The sequence below is a fragment of the Urtica dioica genome, chromosome 5, assembly GCF_054948205.1.
Source record: "Urtica dioica subsp. dioica isolate 48M chromosome 5, U.dioica_male_clone48M_v1_H2, whole genome shotgun sequence".
NCBI lineage: Eukaryota > Viridiplantae > Streptophyta > Magnoliopsida > Rosales > Urticaceae > Urtica > Urtica dioica.
This window is the reverse complement of record NC_142760.1, coordinates 29,089,629-29,111,523: the sequence shown is the minus strand read 5'-3', so window position 1 is coordinate 29,111,523 and position 21,895 is coordinate 29,089,629. Positions and strand designations below refer to the sequence as shown.

General features: G+C 37.3%; 2 protein-coding genes and 1 long non-coding RNA gene across 3 annotated transcripts; all 3 read right to left on the bottom strand.

The window, feature by feature from the left end:
• Positions 1 to 332: 332 nt before the first annotated feature.
• Positions 333 to 4,889, bottom strand: NUB1 (ubiquitin-associated (UBA)/TS-N domain-containing protein). Its single transcript, XM_089615778.1, has 10 exons — positions 4,360 to 4,889; positions 3,590 to 3,712; positions 3,353 to 3,449; positions 2,842 to 2,877; positions 2,520 to 2,707; positions 1,892 to 1,994; positions 1,531 to 1,790; positions 1,345 to 1,447; positions 1,180 to 1,273; positions 333 to 949 (listed from the first exon to the last, which is right to left on the bottom strand). Exons 1-10 carry the CDS (start codon positions 4,668 to 4,670, stop codon positions 603 to 605), a joined length of 1,662 nt encoding a protein of 553 aa, XP_089471904.1. The 5' UTR covers positions 4,671 to 4,889; the 3' UTR covers positions 333 to 602.
• Positions 4,890 to 14,165: 9,276 nt separating this feature from the next.
• On the bottom strand, positions 14,166 to 16,411 carry LOC149397766 (uncharacterized). Its single transcript, XR_016297137.1, has 3 exons — positions 16,257 to 16,411; positions 16,092 to 16,158; positions 14,166 to 15,400 (listed from the first exon to the last, which is right to left on the bottom strand). It is a non-coding gene; the product is annotated as an uncharacterized LOC149397766 (long non-coding RNA).
• Positions 16,412 to 18,310: 1,899 nt separating this feature from the next.
• On the bottom strand, positions 18,311 to 20,198 carry LOC149397765 (malonyl-CoA:anthocyanidin 5-O-glucoside-6''-O-malonyltransferase-like). The gene is made up of 2 exons (XM_089614344.1): positions 19,651 to 20,198; positions 18,311 to 19,136 (listed from the first exon to the last, which is right to left on the bottom strand). Exons 1-2 carry the CDS (start codon positions 20,196 to 20,198, stop codon positions 18,311 to 18,313), a joined length of 1,374 nt encoding a protein of 457 aa, XP_089470470.1.
• Positions 20,199 to 21,895: the final 1,697 nt, after the last annotated feature.

The following is a 21,895-nucleotide window of genomic DNA, read 5'->3' as shown; positions in this document are numbered from 1 at the left end:
GATAAGGAACTCACTAATATATATATATATATATATATATTTTAATAAAAGTGGGTCTTCCAAGTGTAAAGTTGTTTGTTTTATTTTTTTTTAATGGAAATTGTTAAAATGTCCAAAATATCGGCCTTCATAATAAGTGGGCTTAGAGTAACAGCTTTATCACCCTCGAACGTGAGCCGGATTGAACTCATGCTCTCACACAACCAAATAACCTCATAGATGAGATAGTATCACTTAAATTAGAAACCCCTTAGACCAAGCTATCCGGGTCATAATACCAAAACCCCACAACATAACATGTGTGCCATAAGAACTGAATTTGGGAACGGTGGTTCAATAGAAGTCATAATACCAAATGTTATTTACTGGATGGGAATATGTTTTCCAAACATGGCCAACAGAGCTACACTTGCATAATTCAATATCTCACCAAACGTCGTCGGCTAATGCCATATTAAAATAAGCTCAAATTAACCCAAAAACAAAATATAATTATACCCCCGTTTTCGTTTGTCTAAAAATCTACACCGTAATCTTAAATGCTATTTACGCCAGATTTTATTTTGTTATATTCTACTCCAAAGCGGTCATTATCAACACTCCTATTTACTGGCCGAATTTAGAAGCGCCAAGTACTCCTGAACCGCCTCGCCTTCTCTTGTGACGTCGATGTCGTAGTCCGTCAACGCATCAACGTCCGCCAGATCGTCGGCGAGTTCATTTTCCATTTCAATGTCTCGTTCTTCTTTTTCTTCTACTACTCTCGTTTCGTTCTCCTCGTCTCCGTCGACATTTTCCGCGACCGGAGCAGAGGACGAACTCGGTGCTTCATTGGGAGGAGCAGAACTAGTGTCGTTGCTGTTAGCATCGGTTCCTGGGTCGGACCGTGACAGTAATTGTACCATAGCCTCGTCCATGGTTTTCGCGCCCGCCCGAAAAGCCTCGACCGCTGCAGAGAAGTTATGTTAGGAACATGAGGGTAATATCGTAATTAGAACTATCATATATATAAATTATAAAACATAAATAAATATAAAAGATCGCAACTATCTTTGATTTTTTCTTGCTTTTGTCAGTAATGAAATACCAAATTGTAAAAATAATATTTAGAATCTTGCAGTGATAGAATGAACTCCACATGTAACAATAAAAAGTAAATATGGTCATGACGGTACGCACCTCTAGATCTTTCAAAGCCCATGAGGACGAGCTGTTCAATGTAAGACTCGGTCATTTTTACTAGTCTCTTCCTTTTCCTTGTTTCGATAGCGAGCTGCAGAGATAAAGAAAAGTTGTTGAGGTTTCCAAAGATCATAACAGAGGTGGTGGGAAAATCAAACGGACCTGTATTGTCGCATTGATCGCTGGGTCTGTCAAATCGTCCAACGCCTTTTGAAACTCGTTCTCGTTCCTCCTAAGCGCTTCGGCTCCTAGGATCTTCTCATACCTGTAAAAGAAAAAAAAAAAATTAAGACAAAATCGTTTGATACTCTGGGCGTATCGCTATCCATATGGTAAAGATGTCCGTACCCGATGGAGACGAGGACTGTTAATTTCTGGAGATCCACGGGCTTGTTCGACTCTGTTTTTCCGTACTTCTTTTGCTCCTTAATCTCCTCATGGTGCCGAATATCCTCTTCTCTCTTCTGCTTCCTCTTCTCCTTCTGCTCGACGAGAAAGTCGATGGCGCTCCCGACATCTTGATTGCTGATCCGCAATGCTCTCTGTGCCTCTCGTTCTCTGAAGCCCATGCTCATCACAAGCGATAAAGCTTCATCTGGAACATGCAGCTGAAAAAATCGGGGAAAAAAAATGCAATCAACATTTAGAATCAAAAGTCCGAAAAAACCGATGTCGTAATAATAAAAACCCGTTTCGGCTTTTCACTAACCTGATTAAGCTTCTGTTGCGCAGACTCCAAAACCTTTCTCGATCTATCGAACTGACCTGTGTGATAGGCTACCACTCCCTCCAGAAGCTCCAACCGCAGAATCCTGAAATCAGCCGACGGAGATTTTAATTACAAGCATTTGTGGGTGTGGTGAATAAAGATGGAAAATGAAATCCCTCATAGTTTCCATGTGTTGTTCGGATTGGAGGAAAATGATGGGATGGAGCATGTATAACTAAAGAGGGAATTTCTTCCATTTTCCTTGGAAAATGGAATAAAAAAATGAAATATATCTAAATTTCTACATGTGAAGCTCAAATTTGTTTCTCTTTTATCACTCTCCCCTTTCTCTTTCCCTCATATTTTCCATGACTTCCAAACACAACATAGAATTCAAATTTTCCAATTCCTTCTCCTTCATATTTTCACTTTCCCCCACATATCCCGGGTTCCAAACAGAGAGACTAAACCGGAACCCAAAATCCTAAAATGTAATTTTTTATCTGAAAAAATCATTCTTTCGTCTAAAAGACTGTTGAAAACTTATTAACCCCTTTTTTTAACCTGTTTAAAAAAAATATTAACCGGTTAACAGTCAGGGGTCTCTTGAGGTGAAGAAGGGACTCACAGAGCAAGCTCGGGTTGGCGACCCCCTTGAAGGAGTTTGACCCGAGAGGAGTCTTTTCCGTAGGAACGTTCGATGCCTTTTCTGGCTTTCTGAAGCCGCTCGCCGGCTACCGAGAGCCAGCTTATGTCTTGGAGCATGAAGTAGCACCACACCATATCGATTAGCAGAATCGGGGGATTGTCAACAAACTGAGGGAGAAGAAAAGAAAAAATATATATATATATATATATATATATATATATATATATATATATATATATATTAGAACAAAAGGGCTTATTGATTGCAAAATCGGAGAAAGCTAATTTGAATTGTGACTCACCTCGAGGACCTTCGGATCACACAGAGAGAATGCCTCCTATAGATACACAAGACATAAGGGTCAAGCTAATTTTCAAAAAGAAAAAATAAATCCAAGGGAATGCCTCAGTTCTAAGTTTATTGTTCAAAATTTATCTCGAAATCAACATTTCAATTCAGTTTTCATTGTTAATTAGCCCAAATGGCATCATCAGAAAAATCTAAAATATACATTATTATACAAAAGTTAATCAATATGATGATTAAGGGATATTTCTGTTAATAAAACATAAGGCTAATTAAACAATACACAAAACAGAGAGGATGTTTATGTACAGACTTTAAAATGTAAGGAACGATTGAACATTTCCATAAAAACACATGGATATGGATATGGATGAAATTTTCCTTTATCCTAAAGAATCAAGCCCCCTAGACAATAACTATCAAGGTACGACTTATAATACGTTTTTAAACCAGGAACAGTGCATAAGATATAAGTTGTTTAAAAAAATATCTAAGAGGAAACTGACCTCTCCCATAGTGAGTACTTCCAAGGCGTCTTTGTAGTTTTTCTTTCTAATAAGCTGCTTCGCATTCGTATGAAGCATCAAGCCCATCATGATTGCTCTGTCAAAACAATAATAATCAGAATAAAACACTTGAGCCCTCCGATCAAAGTAAAAAAAATAAAAATAAAAAATAAAAAAATCAAACAAAGCAAACAGTAACGGGACACTGAAATGGGTAGTTTTGTTATCAGGAAATACCCTCTATCAGTCTCAGATCCCAAGTTAACTCGACGCCCATTCTGATCTTCGAGCTCTATGTACTGATCTTCAAAGGCCGCCGAACCATCAGCATGTCTTTTGGAAAGTGACGCAGCGGCTGCCCTGGTGATCCAACGAAAGTACGGTATGAAGTTATACACAGGCACATTGAAAAGTACAAAAAAAAAAAAAAAAAAAAAAAATCAATTAAATTTTATTTTATTTCCTTGGCTACTATCATCATATGAAGAGAAGAGGACTGATCAACAATTGACCAAATGGAGCAATTGGGCAATCAAATACAACTGTAATATCACCAAGCTGGGTATGAAATTGGTTGCATATACTCAGGAGATCGTAGCGAATGATGGTTTACAAAACGTCTCGAACACAAGGAAAAGCAAGAATAGCAAACTCATACCTCAAAGAACCCCCTAAATAAATTTCTACTGATCAGACAAACGAAACATTCAACAACAAAGTTCGCAACCATACAAAAAACGATGAGTAAAAAAGCATACCTACTTTCGAATCAAACAAAAACTAATAAGTTCCTGTGATTTTTTTTTTTCCTCGGAAACTTGATCCTATGAGTATGTTCAATTCACAAAAGTACACACGGAAGTGGGATATGGTCAACTAAGTAAGATATGGAAGAAAAAAAATATATTGAAAACCTTATAGCAAACAACAGATGATCCACAAATTCAGTTTAAACCATCAAATTTGAATTGGAAATTCACACAGAAAAAACCCATGAAAGAGCTTACTTGACTCTAGCGAGCCTCTTAGAGCGTTCCTCTTCGGCCAAAAACTCATCTTTCAACGAAGTTCCCTCTTGGGAAGAAGAAGAAGAAGAGCTAACTCTCGTGGCTAGAATCCTGGCATTGTTTTTGAGGCCCAAGTGAGCCAAGCTCTGATCGCCGTCCTTGAGAAGCTTCCCACCGGATATGAGGCTGATCGACCCGGGCCCACACCCGGCTCGCTGGCCCACTTCTTCCCTCAGCCTCGCCACCGTCCACGATTCAAGTTCCGCCTCCACAACTCCGGCCCAAACCCCGCCAACTTTGAGCTTCGACATCGAAGATATCAATTGATGAAGAGAGAGACCGTTGATTTGTATGTTGTGTGTTTTTGTATATATATAGATGTCAATTGAAGGAGAGAGAGACTGTGATTTGTATGTTGTGCGTTTTTGTGTATATATATAGATATCAATTGAAGGAGAGAGAGAGTGGCTTTCGATTGTTGTTGGAGTCGGACTTTGTTTTGGTGGTTTTCTTGTTCGACAAGAACTTCTGCTTTTCTTTATCCCCTAATTTAATATAGGATTATTATTATCTACTAATAATTTTGGACAAAAATTTAATATGTCAAAATTAGTTAAAAAAAAAAAGAGAACTGCTATTCGTCCCGATTCACGAATTTAAACGATGCACTCAGGGATTGACAAGTATACAATTTACAACAGTGTTTATCACTTTTTGGGAAAAGTCGCGAGTCGTAACTCGCGCTTAAAATCATTTCCGTAAAAAAAATGACTTTTTTTATATTTGTTGGTATAAAACTATCATCAATGAAATTTATTTTTTCTTTTATATTTCGTATGTCTAGGTTATTTACATCATCGTCACTAATCTACCTGATTTATTGACATTGTCGATATTATTGTTTGTTTTTTTTTGCTGGAAAATCTGAAGAAAAAAAAAGTATTCAAGCAATCTGAACGAAAATCAACAACTACACATCCGAAATCAATCTCTCGTTTCGAGCCTCTCTCCATTTACCGGTGATGATTTAGATTTATTTGTCATGACTTTAACTTTAGGGTTTGGGTTTGGGTTTGGGTTCGGGTTTTGGTGTTTTGTTGTCATTTTGGACGGAGAAGAAGAAGAAGAAAAAGAAGAAATAAATCATGACGGAGAAGAAGAGGAATTGACGTGGAGGCGGAGAGAGAGAGATAGAGAGAGAGAGAGAGTTATGTCCATATCAACGTGTTTCACGATTTCACTCCATTTCAAAGCCTCGTATACACCTAATAATTTAGGAAATCTTGCAAGAAAAAAAATTGGTTTTAAGAATCTGTAAATTCGTTTGAAGATCTATTGACATTTTGTCTTTTTATTGACAATAATGTCTATAAATTTTTAAACGATTCTGGAAAATTCTTTGAAGATTTATTGACATCGATGTCAATAAATTTTCTGGATGTCAATAAATCTTCAAAGAATTTGGTCTGTTGAAGATTTATTGACATGCATAAAATTTATTGACAACGATGTCAATAAATCTTCAAAGAATTTTTCAGAATCGTTTGAAAATTTATTGACATTCATGTCAATAAAAAATAAAATGTCAATAAATCTTCAAACGAATTTTTTTTTTCTTCAAATTTTCAAAATTTCTATTTTTTTTTTTAATTTCACATACGAAACGAAAAAATGATATATAACTTAGTCTTTGTGACAATAACAAAATTAAATACAAAAGAAAATAAAATAATATTTTATCAAGGGTATTTTTTTGTACTTACACATATATGGAAGTCATACTTTTTGGATTAATTTTGACTTATTAGATTTTGGTCCTAAAGTATTGAGGAGGTTATAGTTTAAGAATAATCTCATTTTATATTAGCCCATGGCAATGATAGCCAACTCGTTACCTTGCTTTAACGGGTCGGGTAATACCCGTTTAAAAAGTGTTAACGAGTATCACCCGTTACCAATTTAATAGGAACTGTTATGAGTAGCGAATATTTCATTCCGTCCCCGCTAACACGATCCGTTACAATTTTAAACAAATAAACATAATAAATTAATAACCTAGTTAATATACTGTAAGTTAGTATTAAGAAACAATCACTTTTTTTTCGATTCTTGCATTTGAAACAAATTCCATGTTGTAATTTTGATTTGTTATTATTTTTGTGTTGTAAAAAAAAATTTGGTCCAGTTAGTTTTTTTTATTTAAAGGGGTTCACGGGTGCGCTTTTTTGGCACCTGTTACCCGGCAAGTATGCCCGTTACTCGTCCCGTTAAAAATAACGAGTTCAAGGGTATCTTTTTTAAACGGTATGGATAACGAAACAGGCGCACATGTACATTCAAACCCGTATCCGTTGTCAATTCTACTAAAATGCTAGTTATATATCTAGGTTAGACCTGTTTTTTTTTTTTTAAATATATGAAATTAGACTTCTTTCTTATTTTTGGACAAAAATTCCCCTAAAACCTTTAAAACCCTTTTTTTCTCTCACTTCTCTCTCTCATTCTTCTCTCGCCGACCGTCCTAACACTCAACTCACTCCCAACGGTCTGCGACGGCCATTTGACGATTTCAGCTCCTCGACGATGTTTTAAGCTTCTCCGGCGACCAAAACTTCAAAATATCAAAAAAGGTATGATTTCAATTCGATGGTTAGCGACGCCTAGCGATAAGATCTTGCAATTAATATTTTGCAATGATTTGTGACGGTTTGCAAGAGTAACTTGCGATGAATTGCCACAGCTTGCGATGGATAGGGATAAATTTACAGGGCGAATTATGTACGGTGGGAGCACCGCCCTAAAAGTAGTTAAAAATAAATTCACTGACTGAATCTCACAACACGTCTCGAAGGGACTTCGTTCGAGCATTTTATTTATTTATGGAGAGCAAGCTAAAATTCTCCAATGTACTCATACAATCTTTTCTTATTGTACGCAAGTCTGACCCGGAAACAAGAGGAAAAGTAAACTTTAGATTAAGGGTCGAGGCAGTCAAATCTGGGCACCTCGAATATGCCTTGATCACTGGCTTCAACATGCATGCTGGGCCGTCAAAGGCTGATTATGACGAGCATAAGAACAGGGCCGGCCCAAAGTACTACGGGACCTTAGGCAAAAATAAAATTTGAGGCCTTTATTTTAAAAGCATATAAAGAAAAAGTGGGTCTTATACATAATAATTTTTATTTTTTAGGCCTTTTTTAAAAAAAATTAGAGCTTTTTCAGATTAATTTTTTCACTAAAAATTTGAGACCTTAGTCCATGACCTAATTGGCCAAAGGGTAAGGCCGGCCCTGCATAGGAACAATAAGTTGTGTCTTGAGTACCTGAATGACGCGAATAAAATCAAGTATCATGGCATGGTATTGACGTTCAAGAATTGTGTTGAGGCTGATGATGCTTTCTTGCGCGAGAGAGTAGCAAGAACATCGAGAATAGATGACTGGTTGAATATATTTTGTTCTTCTTCAGTGTGGGTTGGGGGCAAATCACTTGGGATGGAACTTTTACGTAGCTCTCCACCGACATGAACCATTATTTTAACAAAAAAAAAAAAACGCGCTTCGAAGTTGGTCGATTCGGATGTCAAGCACAATTTGACAAAAAAAAAAAACCTGCATGGCCTTCAATATTAGGTGTACGCGGCTATTCCAGAAATTGGAAAAGCCTTTGCTGATAGTGTGGCACATCGAGTACCATGATTCAATCATGATCAATCAAATCCTATGTGACAAGAATAGATTCCGAGAATAAAATAAGCAAAGAAAATGTAACTCTACTTTTCTTTCCTTTTTTCTCATGCGCGCCACGAGTGCGTTTGATTCAACTGGTGTAATAAAGAAAATCAAAACCTCGTACGGAAGGAAAGAGACTCAGAACTTTTTTTTTTTTTTTTTTTTTGAGAAACAAGACTTAGAAAGGTTGTGCTTGTATACAAACAAAAGCAAGTACAGACCATCATCGATACATCCACCCAGGGGCAGAGCTACGTGGGGCACCAGCGGGTGCACGGATCCCCACTGGCTCGGGACAAAAAAATTAATAGGCTTAATTATAACTATTAAAAAATTAAATAATGCATATAAATAAATATAATATGTACACTTATAATGTCACAAAGCTGTCACCGCTCAAATGGTCAAGGCTTAAGGGAAATGTCGGTAGGGTCCTAAGTTTGAATCCCAGGTTGGACGAAGATTTTCATTTTATTTTTTTAATACAAACAGCAGTGTTTTTAAGAGAAAAGTCCAAAAAAGTATTTATTAACAAGTCTTCTTTCATCTTCAATGTTAAAAAAAACTCCAAATAGTAACCATATACACTTTTTTTTTCTAGTTTCTCATTTCAACTATTCTCCTTTCTTGTTTATCATTAACAAGGTAAATGTTTAATATATGATTTATATGTGCATTGCTCATTTTGTATTTTGTATTATTAGAGTTCTCTAATCTTTTAATGCATATTATGTGTTTGATGAAAGTCCCATAATGATTTTTTTTCCTCTAATCATTTGGTGTTGATTTTTTTTATGAGTATAGATATGGAGAGATATTTCAAAAGAAAAGTAGACTCAACAACGACATTAATAGAAGAACACGCTAAACGTGCAAAGAAGAATTGAACAGTCGTTTCAATGAGGTAAATACTACATTGCTTCTTTGTGGCGTGTTTGTGTCCTGATAATTTGTTTGTTGCTTTCGAGAAGCAAAAGCTTTTTCAACTTGCCGGTTATTATCCAAAAGATTTTTCTGAAATTGAGCTCATGGAATTTGATGATCAACTTGAATACTATATTGTTGATATGCGCTCGAGTGTAGAGTTTTCATATTTGAACGGGATTAGTCATCTTGCAAAAAAAAATGGTTGAAATGGGAAGAGATAAGGTGTATCATTTAGTCTACCGACTATTGACATTGACATTGATTTTGCCGGTTGCGACTGCTAGCGTTGAAAGAGTGTTTTTTGGAATGCATCTCATGAAGACCAACTTACGCAATCGTATTGGAGATCAGTGGTTAAACGACAGTTTAATTATTTATGTTGAGAAAGAAATTTTTTATTGTATTGATAATGAAGTCATTATAGATAGTTTTGATAAATTTAAAAACCGTCGTGGAAATATGTAATATTTTTATCGAACTGGATATTTTTATTATATATTATGTATCTTTAATTTTTTTTTGGTCCCCCTGAATTCAATTCCTGGCTCCGTCACTGCATCCACCGATATAATAGTATTTTATTTTGTTTTAAAAAAGACGAAGGTCTTGCAACGCAATCATGGAGAGATTACGATATCGATTACGATTCCGATGAATGGTGATCGGGTCTTCGATGCAATTACTTCACAAACACAAGTTCAGACTTGTTGCAACTCTTGTCCTCTTCCAGCAGAAACTTCCTTGTCGCCAATAATGGCTATCAGGTCCTGTGTGATTAATCAACTATGCTCTCTATGTATCTCTCTGATAAACAAACAAACTCTTATTTTAGGTCAAAATTGCAATCTGCATGGGAAAACTGTGGGAATATACTTCAATGCACTTGATGTGAACTCATCGGAAGAAAATCGTCGGAGTTCAAATTTGAGCGGACCGTCTATCAAAAGGTTTGGATATAGACGAAGCTTTCGTGTGAAAAAGCCTTCGAATTAAAATGAGATCGATTGATAACACGATGGGATGCGGAATCCGCGTCGATAAATCGGACGAATGCCACAAGAATTTCGAGCACAAATTCTTGATAAGTTCTAGAGCTAAGCGAATCCTCTCATATCACACAAACACTCAATTTTTAATATATTTCAAGATGCCCAAAGCAATAAGCTTACAACCACTATATATAATGAAAATAGTGGTTTGAGGATGGCAAGTTGTAAAGAAAAGGAGTTTCGTGCCTAACTTACCCCAAAAAAATTTCCAAAAATAACTAAGGAACTTTGTGTCACGTCGGAAACAATGGTCTTGGGTGTTCCGTGTAATCTAACAATTTCCTTGAAAAAAACATTAGCAATATTGGAAGCATCATCAGTTTTGTGACATGGTATAAAATGTGCCATTTTAGAGAATCTATCAACAACAACACAAATCAAATTGTGACCATGTTTGTTGCGTGGGAGTCCTAAGATAAAATCCATCGAAATATCAATCCATAGTGCGTATGGGATGGGCAATGGTGTGTAAAGACCGTGTGGCTGGACTTTTGACTTGTCTCGTTTACAAATCACACAACGTTCACAAATGTTTTTTACATCTCTAGTCATTTTTGGCCAAAACAATGTTCGTGTAGTGTGCCTTGTGTTTTTGCCTCTCCAAAATGTCTCATTAATCCTCTCCCATGTGCTTCTATCACAAGCAATTTTCGAAGTGAACTATGTGGTATACACAATTTACTCTTTTTGAATAAAAAATCATCATGGCTATAATAATCACCAATAGTCACATTTTCACAATTTTCGAATACTGTACCAAAATCAGGATCATTTTCATACAACCCTTTATTTTTTTCAAACCCCAATATTATAGCATCTAATGAAGAAAGAAGTACGTACCTTCGAGAAAGGACCCCGGCGACCACATTCTCCTTACATTTCTTGTACTTGATGATGTCAGGAAAAGCCTAAAGGAACTAGATCCATTGTTTGTGCCTTCGGTTGAGCTTGTGTTGTCCTTTGATATACTTCAATGTCTCATGGTCGGTGTGAGTGAAGAATTCTCGACAAATGAGATCATGTTGCCAAGTCTCAAGTGCGCGAATCAAAGCGTACATCTCCTTGTCGTACGTTAGATAATTTAATTATCTAACGAGGCTCCACTTACACTACTACAAATTTACATTTCTGGTGCGGATAGGTATTAGGTGGAACACGTCGCACCTAAGCAAATATTAGGTGCGACATGTCGCACCTAATACTCCTCCAGGCGACTAAAAATTTCGCTTATGTTTAGTGGTATTCGGTGCGACAATGTCGCACCGGATATAAAAATGTCGCACTGGATATAAAAATGTCGCACCTAATATTTTTCGGTGCGACAAATGTCGCACCCAATACTTTTGTCGCACCCAATACTTTCAGGTGCGACAAATGTCGCACCTAATGGGTTTCAAATTCAAACCTATCAAAAAAATCCCCCCGAAAATATTTGGTCGTGTGATTTCATATTCGGTGCGACATGTCGCACCGAATATGACTATTAGGTGCGACATTGTCGCACCCAATAGTTTTAGGGTATTATAAATACTCGAGCCTCCTTCTTCCTCGCTCGAGCGCTCAAATTTCGCTCTGCATCTTTCCCTCTCTCTCTCTCTCTCTCTCTCTCTCTCTCTCTCTTCGACGCCTCCACTCAGCCTATCTCCGGCGACTTGCGTCCTCTCCGCCGTGAACATCGCCGTCCTCCAAGGTACACCTCTCTCTCTCTCTCTCTCTCTCTCTCTCTCTCTCTCTCTCTCTCTCTCTCTCTCTCTCTCTTTCGCTCTTTGTCTCACCCTCTCTCTCTCAATCTCACTATGTCTCTCTCCGACCAGGTCCGTCCCGCCGCCCGTGACTCCGCCCTGCCGCCCTTGACCATCCCTCGGCTCAGCCCCGGTCCTCCCTCGGCCCTCCCCCGCCACCGTGACCATCCCTCGGCTCAGCCCCGGTTCGCCCATGACCACCCCTCGGTTCAGCCTCGGTCCGTCGAAACAGCCCCCCAGCCCTCCCGCCTAAATAGCCTTCGGCCCTCCCCCGGCCCGCTGCCGCCCAAACAGCCTGCAGCCCTCCCGCCCAAACAGCCCTCGGTCCTCCGCTGGCCCGCTGCTGCCCAAACAGCCCCCGGCCCGCCCTCGGCCCACCCGCTGCCGCCCAAACAGCCCTAGGCCCTCTCTTGGCCAAACCCCGGCCCGCTGCCGCCCAAACACCCCTCGGCCCGCCCTCGGCCCTCCCATACTCGTCCCAGCCCGTCCCCGAATTGCCGCAGCCCGTCCCCGACCTCGCCCCGGCTTGGTCACTCACAGCCATGTGTCGTAGCACGTTGTCGTAGCCCGTCCCATGACTCCCCAACTTCTGCCTGCACCGCAACCAGGTGGCACAGATCAGCAGTCGCCAGGTTCCACGCCTGGTTCTATGGATTTCTTGCGAGACCGTCATTACGGAAGCGGCGGAACGAGCGACAGCGCGTCAGGCAGCGGCGGACGAGGATGAGGAAGCGGTTCCCGAAGTTCTGGCAACTTATTCGGTAGAGGGAATTCTACTATCGATAAGTTGTATAGGAAAAAAAAATTAGGAATTAACTTTTTCGTTTTTGTTAGACTGTATTTGTATTTTTAATTAAGAATTCTATTTTCATAATATTATTTCTAATTTAAAATTTTGTTAATTAATTTTTATTTAATTGTATATGAATTTTGATTTAGTTTTCTAATTTATATAATTTTGTATTTTTTTTTAAATTAAAATAACATATTCGGTGCGACAAAGTCGCACCGAATATAATGGCGGGAAGATTATTCGGTGCGACAAAGTCGCACCTAATATGAAATCACTCACCAATTTCAAGATTTTTGGCAGCAAAACAGATTGGGCATTAGGTGCGACATGTCGCACCTGAAAGTGTCGCACCTAATAATGATACCTTTAGGTGCGACATGTCGCACCAAATACCTTTAGCGACGGACTTTTTTATGTGCGACTTTGTCGCACCTAATAAACTATTAAGTGCGACTTTTGAGGTATTTGGTGTGACAATCGTCGCACCGGATGCCTATACTTGTTCTAGTGTTAGCTTCTCACAAAAGTACACCAACGGACGACCCTCTTGCATGAGAACGGCCCCAATACCTACTCCGAAGGCATCACATTCAACCTAAAAAGTTTTAGAGAAGTTAGGCAAGGCTAAAAGGGGTGCTTTTGTGAGACGGTCTTTGACTAATTGGAACGCCTTTTCTTGAGCTTCGTTCCATTGGAAACCAACATTCTTCTTGATTACCTCAGTGAGCGGGACAACGATGGTGCTAAAATCTATGAAGAATCGCCGGTAAAAACTAGCGAGCCCGTGAAAACTTCGAACATGGCCCGCGTTGGTTGGGATTTGCCATTCTTGGATTACTTTCACCTTCTCTTGGTCAACTGTAATCCCTTTGCTATTGATAACATAACCAAGAAAGACAAGCTCATCGGTGCAAAAGGTGCACTTATTGAGGTTAGCATATAACTTTTCCGAGCGGAGAGTTTCCAAAATAGTCCTGAAATGTAACAACTGATCATCCCATGTTTTTACTATAAACAACAAACTTTCCTATGAATGATCGTAAAATATAGTTCATTAGCCTCATAACCGTACTAGGTGCGTTTGACAATCCAAAAGGCATAACTAACCACTCATATAGGCCATGCTTAGTTTTAAAAGCCGTTTTCCATTCATCTTCTTCTTTCATGTGATTTTGGTGATATCCACTCTTTAAATCAATTTTAGAAAAAAATTCAAGACCCATACAATTCATCTAGCATTTTACTGTAATGTGGTTGATGGCCCGACAATCAACACACATCCTTCATGTCCCATCTTTTTTTTTTTTTTTTGTAACAAGAAAACTAGTACAGCGCAAGGACTCATGCTTTCACGGATGTACCCTTCGGATAAGAGCTCATCGACTTGTCATTGGAGTTCTTTGGTCTCATTGGGATTGGTGCGGTAGGCTGGACGGTTGGGAATTGAGGGTCCACCGGAAAAATCAATTTGGTGTTCAATTCCCCTGATTGGCGATAACCCGGGCAGAATGTCCTTTGGAAGTACGTCTTCTAACTCTTGCAAAGGTGGCACAACACAAGATGGTAAATTTGATACAGAGTTAGAAGTAAATAGCACCTTTGCTTGGAGGTTAACAAGTAGCAGAGGCTATCCAAAATGATGGGCTCTTTTTACCTCACCTTTTATGGCGAAGAAGTTTTTTTTGTTTTTCATTTTCTCTCTTTTTTTCTCTCGTATCAGGTTCTTATTTTTTTTCCTCACATTTTTTACTCTCATGTGACACTCAATTGTTTGCGCTCTGTCTCCCTCACATTTTTTTTTATACATTTGTGTTTATTCTTGGAGAACTTGTTTTGGAGTAAGCAGTGACAAGGTGATGTCGTTGTAGTTATGGCGGAAAGTGTACTTGTTGGTGAAGCCGTAGTGAAATATTTTTTGGTTGAATTGCCATGACCGACCGAGTATTATATGTCCGGCCTCCATCCGGACTACGTCGCAAAGGACCTCGTCTTCATATCTTCCGATCTTGAACGGAACAACTTGTTGAACAACTTTCACACCTCCATTATCGTTGAGCCAGTGGAGCTTGTATGGTCGTGGGTGGTTGGTCATCGACTTATACTTTACAATTCCCTTGGTAAGTAGTTGACTTACATCTCCACACCTACCTCGATCTCCAACCCTTGCTGCATTCTGGACTCAATGCTTTCTTTCACGTGACTACCAAAGCTAACGGAGTAAGAACCTGCAGATCGCTGAGCGGATTAAGATACGCTAACATATTAGCTAGTCAATTGAGACTCAATAGAGCTTGAAGAGACTTGAGTTCGCTGCCAGAAATACTGAATTATAGGTTGTTGTCAATAACTTGACTCGTTGCTTATTTATAGAATTGGGTTCCTTGATCGAGAATCCGAAAGTCTCGTACCGTAAAACACAGTACGCAAAATGAATTCCTCAACCGAACAGTTGTAGACATCAAATAAGGAATTCATCGACTTTGAACAAATTCTAGATTTATCATACAAGTATTTTACTAAACGTTAAAATCATAACTTTATTATTTCCGATTTAGCCATTTTAAATAGGGCCTAGGTTCCAAACATCAGCAAAGCATAAACCGAAATTGCATAATCAAGACATGAGCACAACAACGAACACAAAATTCACAAAGTCTTCGATGATGAACTAGACGTGCGGCAATCGGACGTAAACTCACGAGTTTGATTGTCGAGTCTTCTCTTATTTTCCGAATGACTTTCGCTGAACCCGAGCGTAACGAAACCTATCCGCTAAGCTTCAACTCTTCTGAAAGGCTGCATAACCAAGCACAAACACAAGACCGATCTCATATTCACATACACATTCTCTAATCCAAAATTTTGAACTCAAAATCAATTCAATCCAAAAGCAATCTCAAAAAGCTCAAAGTCAATACCAAACAATATAGCCAAATAGAAAATCCAAAATACGAACTCAATAATCTCATAACGAGAGTAGCTAGATAACGCATCATAACGTTAGCTACACAAATTGAAACGCAATGATTTCAATATCATAACTTCCGTAGCTTTCAAACGATATATTATAAGCATATATGTGACCAGAATACTTATCTGAAAAACAGCCCGTAATAGTGATTCACAGATTCGGAGTTCCAAATTTCACTACTTTAAAACACTATTTTCGAAAAATCATATCTAATCCAATACTCACTGGATTGACATATTATTGGAAATTTTAGAAAGCTCATAAAGTCTACTATCTAGGAAATTTTTTTTAAAAAAATATCTCGAACCATGTCAGATTGCCCATGTCTGTTTACCAACCTGTCCAATTTCAGTTTAATAAATCAAAACGAAATCTAATCAATCAGCAACATCCACCACAATTTCAAGGTCATACCAACACAAATCCATCATCAATATAATATTTACTCAGAATCAAAAAGCCCTAATTGAAACCCTAACTTCGAATTGAGAGTAAAGGGATTCGAAATTTCTCTACCTCGTGATGATCTCAAGCTATGTTGCGAGCACAAACCTTCCACCCGTTGTCAAAATCACGTTCAAACCTTGAGGAGAGACAAACAAACACGAAGGGTCCTAGAATTTCAGATTGGAAATTGAAGAAGAATGACGAAGAAGAAGACGGGATGGAGAAGAAGACTACCTCATGCGGCTCTCCGGCGATGCGTTCGACGAACAGCTCCAACCGAGCCTTTCTCTTCTTCGGCGTCTCTCACTCTCCCACAGTTCACGCCGACTTTCTCTCTTCTATGTTTCTGGAACTCTCTGTCACGCGTACAATGAAGAAGGAGCTAAGGCAGCATGGCTTTCATTTGAGAAAGAATAGAGAAATTGCTCATTTAAGCCCTTCGACTTTTCCCACCGCCTCAAATTGACCCCGAAACTCGAACTCTATTTTGAATAAATCCTTGAAAATGTGTTGCAAATAGGTCCTATCCATATAACTCCTTATTCAAACCAAGGGAAAAAAATGCCGTTTTCGTTGCCGTTTCGAGGCTCCGGATTTACGGAAAATCGTCATGCCGATGGAAAAAATGTGGAAAAGGGCAAGTGAAATGCCGTTTTCAAATGCCGTTTTTCATGGAAAACCGGCGTGCCGATGGAAAACCGTACGGAAAAAATGTGGTAAAATATATTTAAAATATAAACATGTAATACATACATATATTTTTCAATTTTTAAACATATATAAAGAAAATACATTATGTATATAATTTTTTTAATAGAAAATTATACATATATATATAATATTTTATAGATGTGTGCTATTAATAATACTTAATATATATATATATATATATATATATATATATATAAAATTTATAAATGTGTGATATTATCTATTAGAATTGTCTCATAGTATGTGTGATATTATATATAATAGAATTGGATGTTATATATAATTTTTAAATGTGAGATATTATCTATTAGAATTGTCTCATAGTATGTGTGATATTATATATAATAGAATTGGATATTATATATAATTTTTAAATGTGTGAGATTATATATAATTTATAAATGTGTGATATTATCTATTAGACTATGTGCGATATTATAATTTATAAATAGAGGTTAGACTATGAGACAAATATCTAATAATTTAATATATGTAATTTTGTTAATTTTTTTTAAAAATGAAAGTAAAAAATGATAGGTAAAAAAAAACGACAGCAGCAAAAAAAACGACTATGTGTGATATTATAATTTATAAATAGAGGTTAGACTATGGGACAAATATCTAATAATTTAATATATGTAATTTTGTTAATTTTTTTTAAACTGAAAGTAAAAAATGATAGGTAAAAAAAACGACAGTAGCAAAAAAAACGACACAAAAAAGAAAAACGACAGAAAAAAAACGATAGACAAAACGACAGACGACGAAAATCGACGAAAAACGACAAAAAAACGAAAAACGACGAAAAACGACACCGAAACGAAAAAATAGCTTTCGTCTACCGGAGACCTTCCGGCAGCGACTTTTTCACCGGAAATCGACGATTTTCGTCGACATTTGAAACCATGATTCAAACACGCAATTGAATGAATATTATTTATGTGATTTAAACCGAGAATTTTCTCGCTTGTTTTTAATTAATTTAAATATATTCAATGTGTCTCGGAAGTAATTCTCACTCTTCAGAATTTATTTATTAAATTAATTTCTTAAAAACCTCTTCAAAAAATAATTTCTTATTTGAGACGAACTCGATAATTTCATTCCCTTGTTCCGTGATTTCTCATCACCTTAACATACTTAAATTAATTCAATAAACATATTGGACCATAATCAATTCGAGAATTTATTTGCAACAACGAAAGCTCGTTTATTGAGTTCAAATTACTATAGAGTGATACAAAAGTTTATACTTTACAATATTTTCTACATAATTTGTACAATAATGTTAAATATGTTTGCTTATCTACATATGTAATGATCAAGTTGAGGATTTATATGTTTATATAATACAGTTGAGGGGATTAGGGACTTCATGTACCAAAAAACCTCTCGGGACACAAAAATGAAAAGATATTTACAAAAATCAATGACAGAGAAAAATCAATATTTATGAATTTTGCCCAAGAAAATCCGTTAATGTTGAAAGGTAATCTGGATTGTTCTTATTTTTTGTTTTACGGTAAAAAAACTAAGATAAGCTGAAACAGAGAAGTATAACTTATGCAATGGAACTTTTATACAAGCATTCCAGACTCAAGACCGTGACGGAAATTAAATACAAAAGCTTCCATGTGAAGCTTCTTAAGAGCCAGCCCAAACTCGATCCCATCCCCGTCTCTCGCGTCTTGCATAACGATTGCCCCGTTGGAAACCACGTCGGTCTTTACCGGCCGTCCCCACCCAAAATCCGCGGCATAGGTCTCGAACCGAGGCGACCCAGCCACCGAACAGAACTTGTCTCCAGGGTTGGAAGGAACAAAAGAAGCCCATTGGAGCACCCAATCCTCAGCCTCATTCAACAGCCCGTCGCACCCAAAGCTCTTTATTACTTCAATTATTGGCTTCAAAGCCGAACCCAAACCCTCTCTCCAATGCGCCATGAGACCTTTCCCTTTGGCCACAGCCATGGTGCCAGTGATGCAGTTCCCGAAGTAATTCGGTGGCAATGGAGGGTCTAAGCGAGACCGGCAATCGCATGGGATTGTTAACATCGCTTTAAAATCATCGGAGTCTACTCCCTCGGCTTTGACCAGGCACACCCACACATAAGCGCATACGACAGAGAACGTGGACGCACGATCGACTACGCTGGTCTGAGAAGCTATGGTCAGTCTGATCTTCTCGATGTCTCGACGAGTCAAGGTGAATGTCATACGGACCGAATCTGGCAGAAGTTTTTGCTCCATTGGGTTCAAGCTTCTGTTTCTTGGTCCGTCAAAGCTCATCCAATTCATCGCGTAGATCTTTCCAAACCCACCCAAGTCTTGGACGGTTGTTCTATCATAGGACGGTGTTAGCTCCGACGGCAGGGAAGAGAAAAACCCCTTGGAGTCGAGCGACCTGCAAAATAAGAAATTAAATAAATGCCAAAATTGACAAGTTGTGCTAATTTGCTAAAGTTGGTAACATGAGTTATATTCGAGTTACCATAAAATAAAAAAATTGTAGCAAAAAGTATACCAAAGTAAAAAAAATCATTAGAGGTATCAAGAAGTCCCACTTCGACTGGAGATATATCATTTGTGCTCCTTATAAAAGTCATGTATTACCTCTCCTATTGTCAATTGGTTTTAAGATGAAACCCCGTGATACTTTAATATGGTATCAGGTGTATCAGCAAGTCACACATCGATCGGAGATGTATCATTTGACCTCATTATAAAGGTCACGGGTTACTCTTCCTATTGTTAATTGGTTTTAAGATGAAACTCCATGATACTTTAATAAGAGAAAAAGCTATAAACTAATTTGAAGAGAAAAAAAAAAACTAAACCAAAAAGAAGTAAAACTGATCCAAGTAAATTTGATATGCCAGTGTCAATTATTAATCTTTATATAAAAATCTTGTCCTTGCCTGCATATATGGGCCCAAGACTTCACGAACAGGTGTACTGATTTTCCGTCGAGTACGGCGTGGCGAAGTGTAATCCCAATGGAGAACCCATTATCCTGAAAAATTGTGACTTGCACGGCCATCAGTGCAGCTTTTTTGCTAGAGACCGCAAAATCTGGCAATAGGGCAAGGTAGGACTCGGTTTCCGAGGCCACATCCATGCATGAGAGGATGTTGAAGTCGAGATCAGGGGCTGGCTCGGCCACGGAAAATGAAACACCATCGCCTTCGAGGTAGTGAACGAAAGGAACGGTCGAGGATTCAGGCCAGACAAGGTTTCCGGCGAGGGGAAGGAAGTGGCGGAGAGTGAGGGACAAGGATTGTTTGAGCCTCGGAATAACGTCGGAGCTCCACGTGTCAAAGAAGTAGACACGTTTGATCGAAGGAAATCTTAAGAAAAGCAAGTCAAAGAAAGTGAGAGGAAGATGTTTTGGAGTAGTAGTGGTAATAGTATTGCTTGGTTCCACATTGCAGACCTCAACGATCTTCACTCTTTCTCGGTGTCCCATCGGATAACCAAGTAGTCCAGAGTCAAAGCTCTTTTACTATTTGCCTCTTTTTGAGGGAAAAAAAGTCTTATTTATATTGTAAAAATTTTGGATGATCAGAAGTCTAGAAATATTATAGACACTACACAATTTAGAAGAATACTAATAGCATTCACAATTTATCATTTTACTATCATATGTCTAAGTTAACTACAAAACGTTCTAGACTTATTTGTACAAATCTAAATGTATCCTTATCTCTTAGGTAATTCTATGAACTTATCTATAATAAAAAAAATTAAAAAAAAACTTCTAGATATAGTAGAACACGTTTCTAGAATTGGGATTCCATGCTTTGGACTCTGCTAATATTTTATTGGCTTATTACAACATTGCAAGAAGAAAAACATCAATGTAGACTAAGATCCAAAATCGTTCGCAATATATTTTTCTATTAGAGATATCAGTGCCTTCCGTTAAATGCTTAGGAAAAACATTGTTATGTCATCAATTTCAAACATTCAAAAACAAAATCATTAAATCTAAGTCTGTTCCTTCACCCTCTCTTTGGGGAAAAAAGTCTTATTTATTTTGTAAAAGTTTTGGATGATCAAAAGTCTAGAAACATTATATACACTACAAAATTTAGAAGAATACTAAGAGCATTCACAATTTAACATTTTACTATCATAATTCCACGTTAACTACATCATTTTCTAGATTTATTCGTACAAATCTAAAATCCATCCTTGGGTAATTCTATGAACTTATCTATAATAAAAAAAAGCTTAAACATCAAGATCTAAAATCATTCCCAATATATTTTTCTATTAGAGAAATCAGTGCCTTCCGTCAAATGCTTAGGAAAAACATTTTTATGTCATCAATTTCAAACATTCGAAAACAAAATCTTTAAATCTAAGTATGTTCCTTCACCCTGTTTTTGGGGAAAAAAAGTCTTATTTATTTTATAAAATTTTTGGATGATCAGAAGTCTAGAAATATTATAGACACTACACAATTTAGAAGAATACTAATAGCATTCACAATTTAACATTTTACTATCATAATTCTAAGTTAACTATAGAATGTTCTAGATTCATTTGTACAAATCTAAAATCTATCCTTATCTCTTAGGTAAATCTATTAACTTATCTATAATAAAAAAAAACTTCTAGATATAGTAAAACACGTTTTTAGAATTGGGATTCTATACTTTAGACCCCGCAAATTTTATATGGGCTTATTACAACATTACAAGAAGAGAAACATCAATGTAGAGTAAGATCAAAAGTCGTTCGCAATATATTTTTCTATAGAGAAATCACTTCCACCCGTTAAATACTTAGGAAACACATTTTATGTCATCAATTTCAAACTTTCGAAAACAAAATCTTTATATATAAGTCTGTTCCTTCACCCTCTTTTTGTTGAAAAAAAATTAAGTCTTATTTATGATCTAAAATTTTTGAATGATCAGAAGTCTAGAAACATTATAGACACTACACAATTGAGAAGAATACTAATAGCATTCACAATTTAACATTTTACTATCATAATTCTAAGTTAACTATAGAATGTTCTAGATTCATTTGTACAAATCTAAAATCTATCCTTATCATTCTATGAAATCAAAATTAAAAAAAAAAAAAAAAACTTCTAGATATAGTAGAACGCATTTTAGAATTGGGATTCCATGCTTTGGACCCCACAAATTC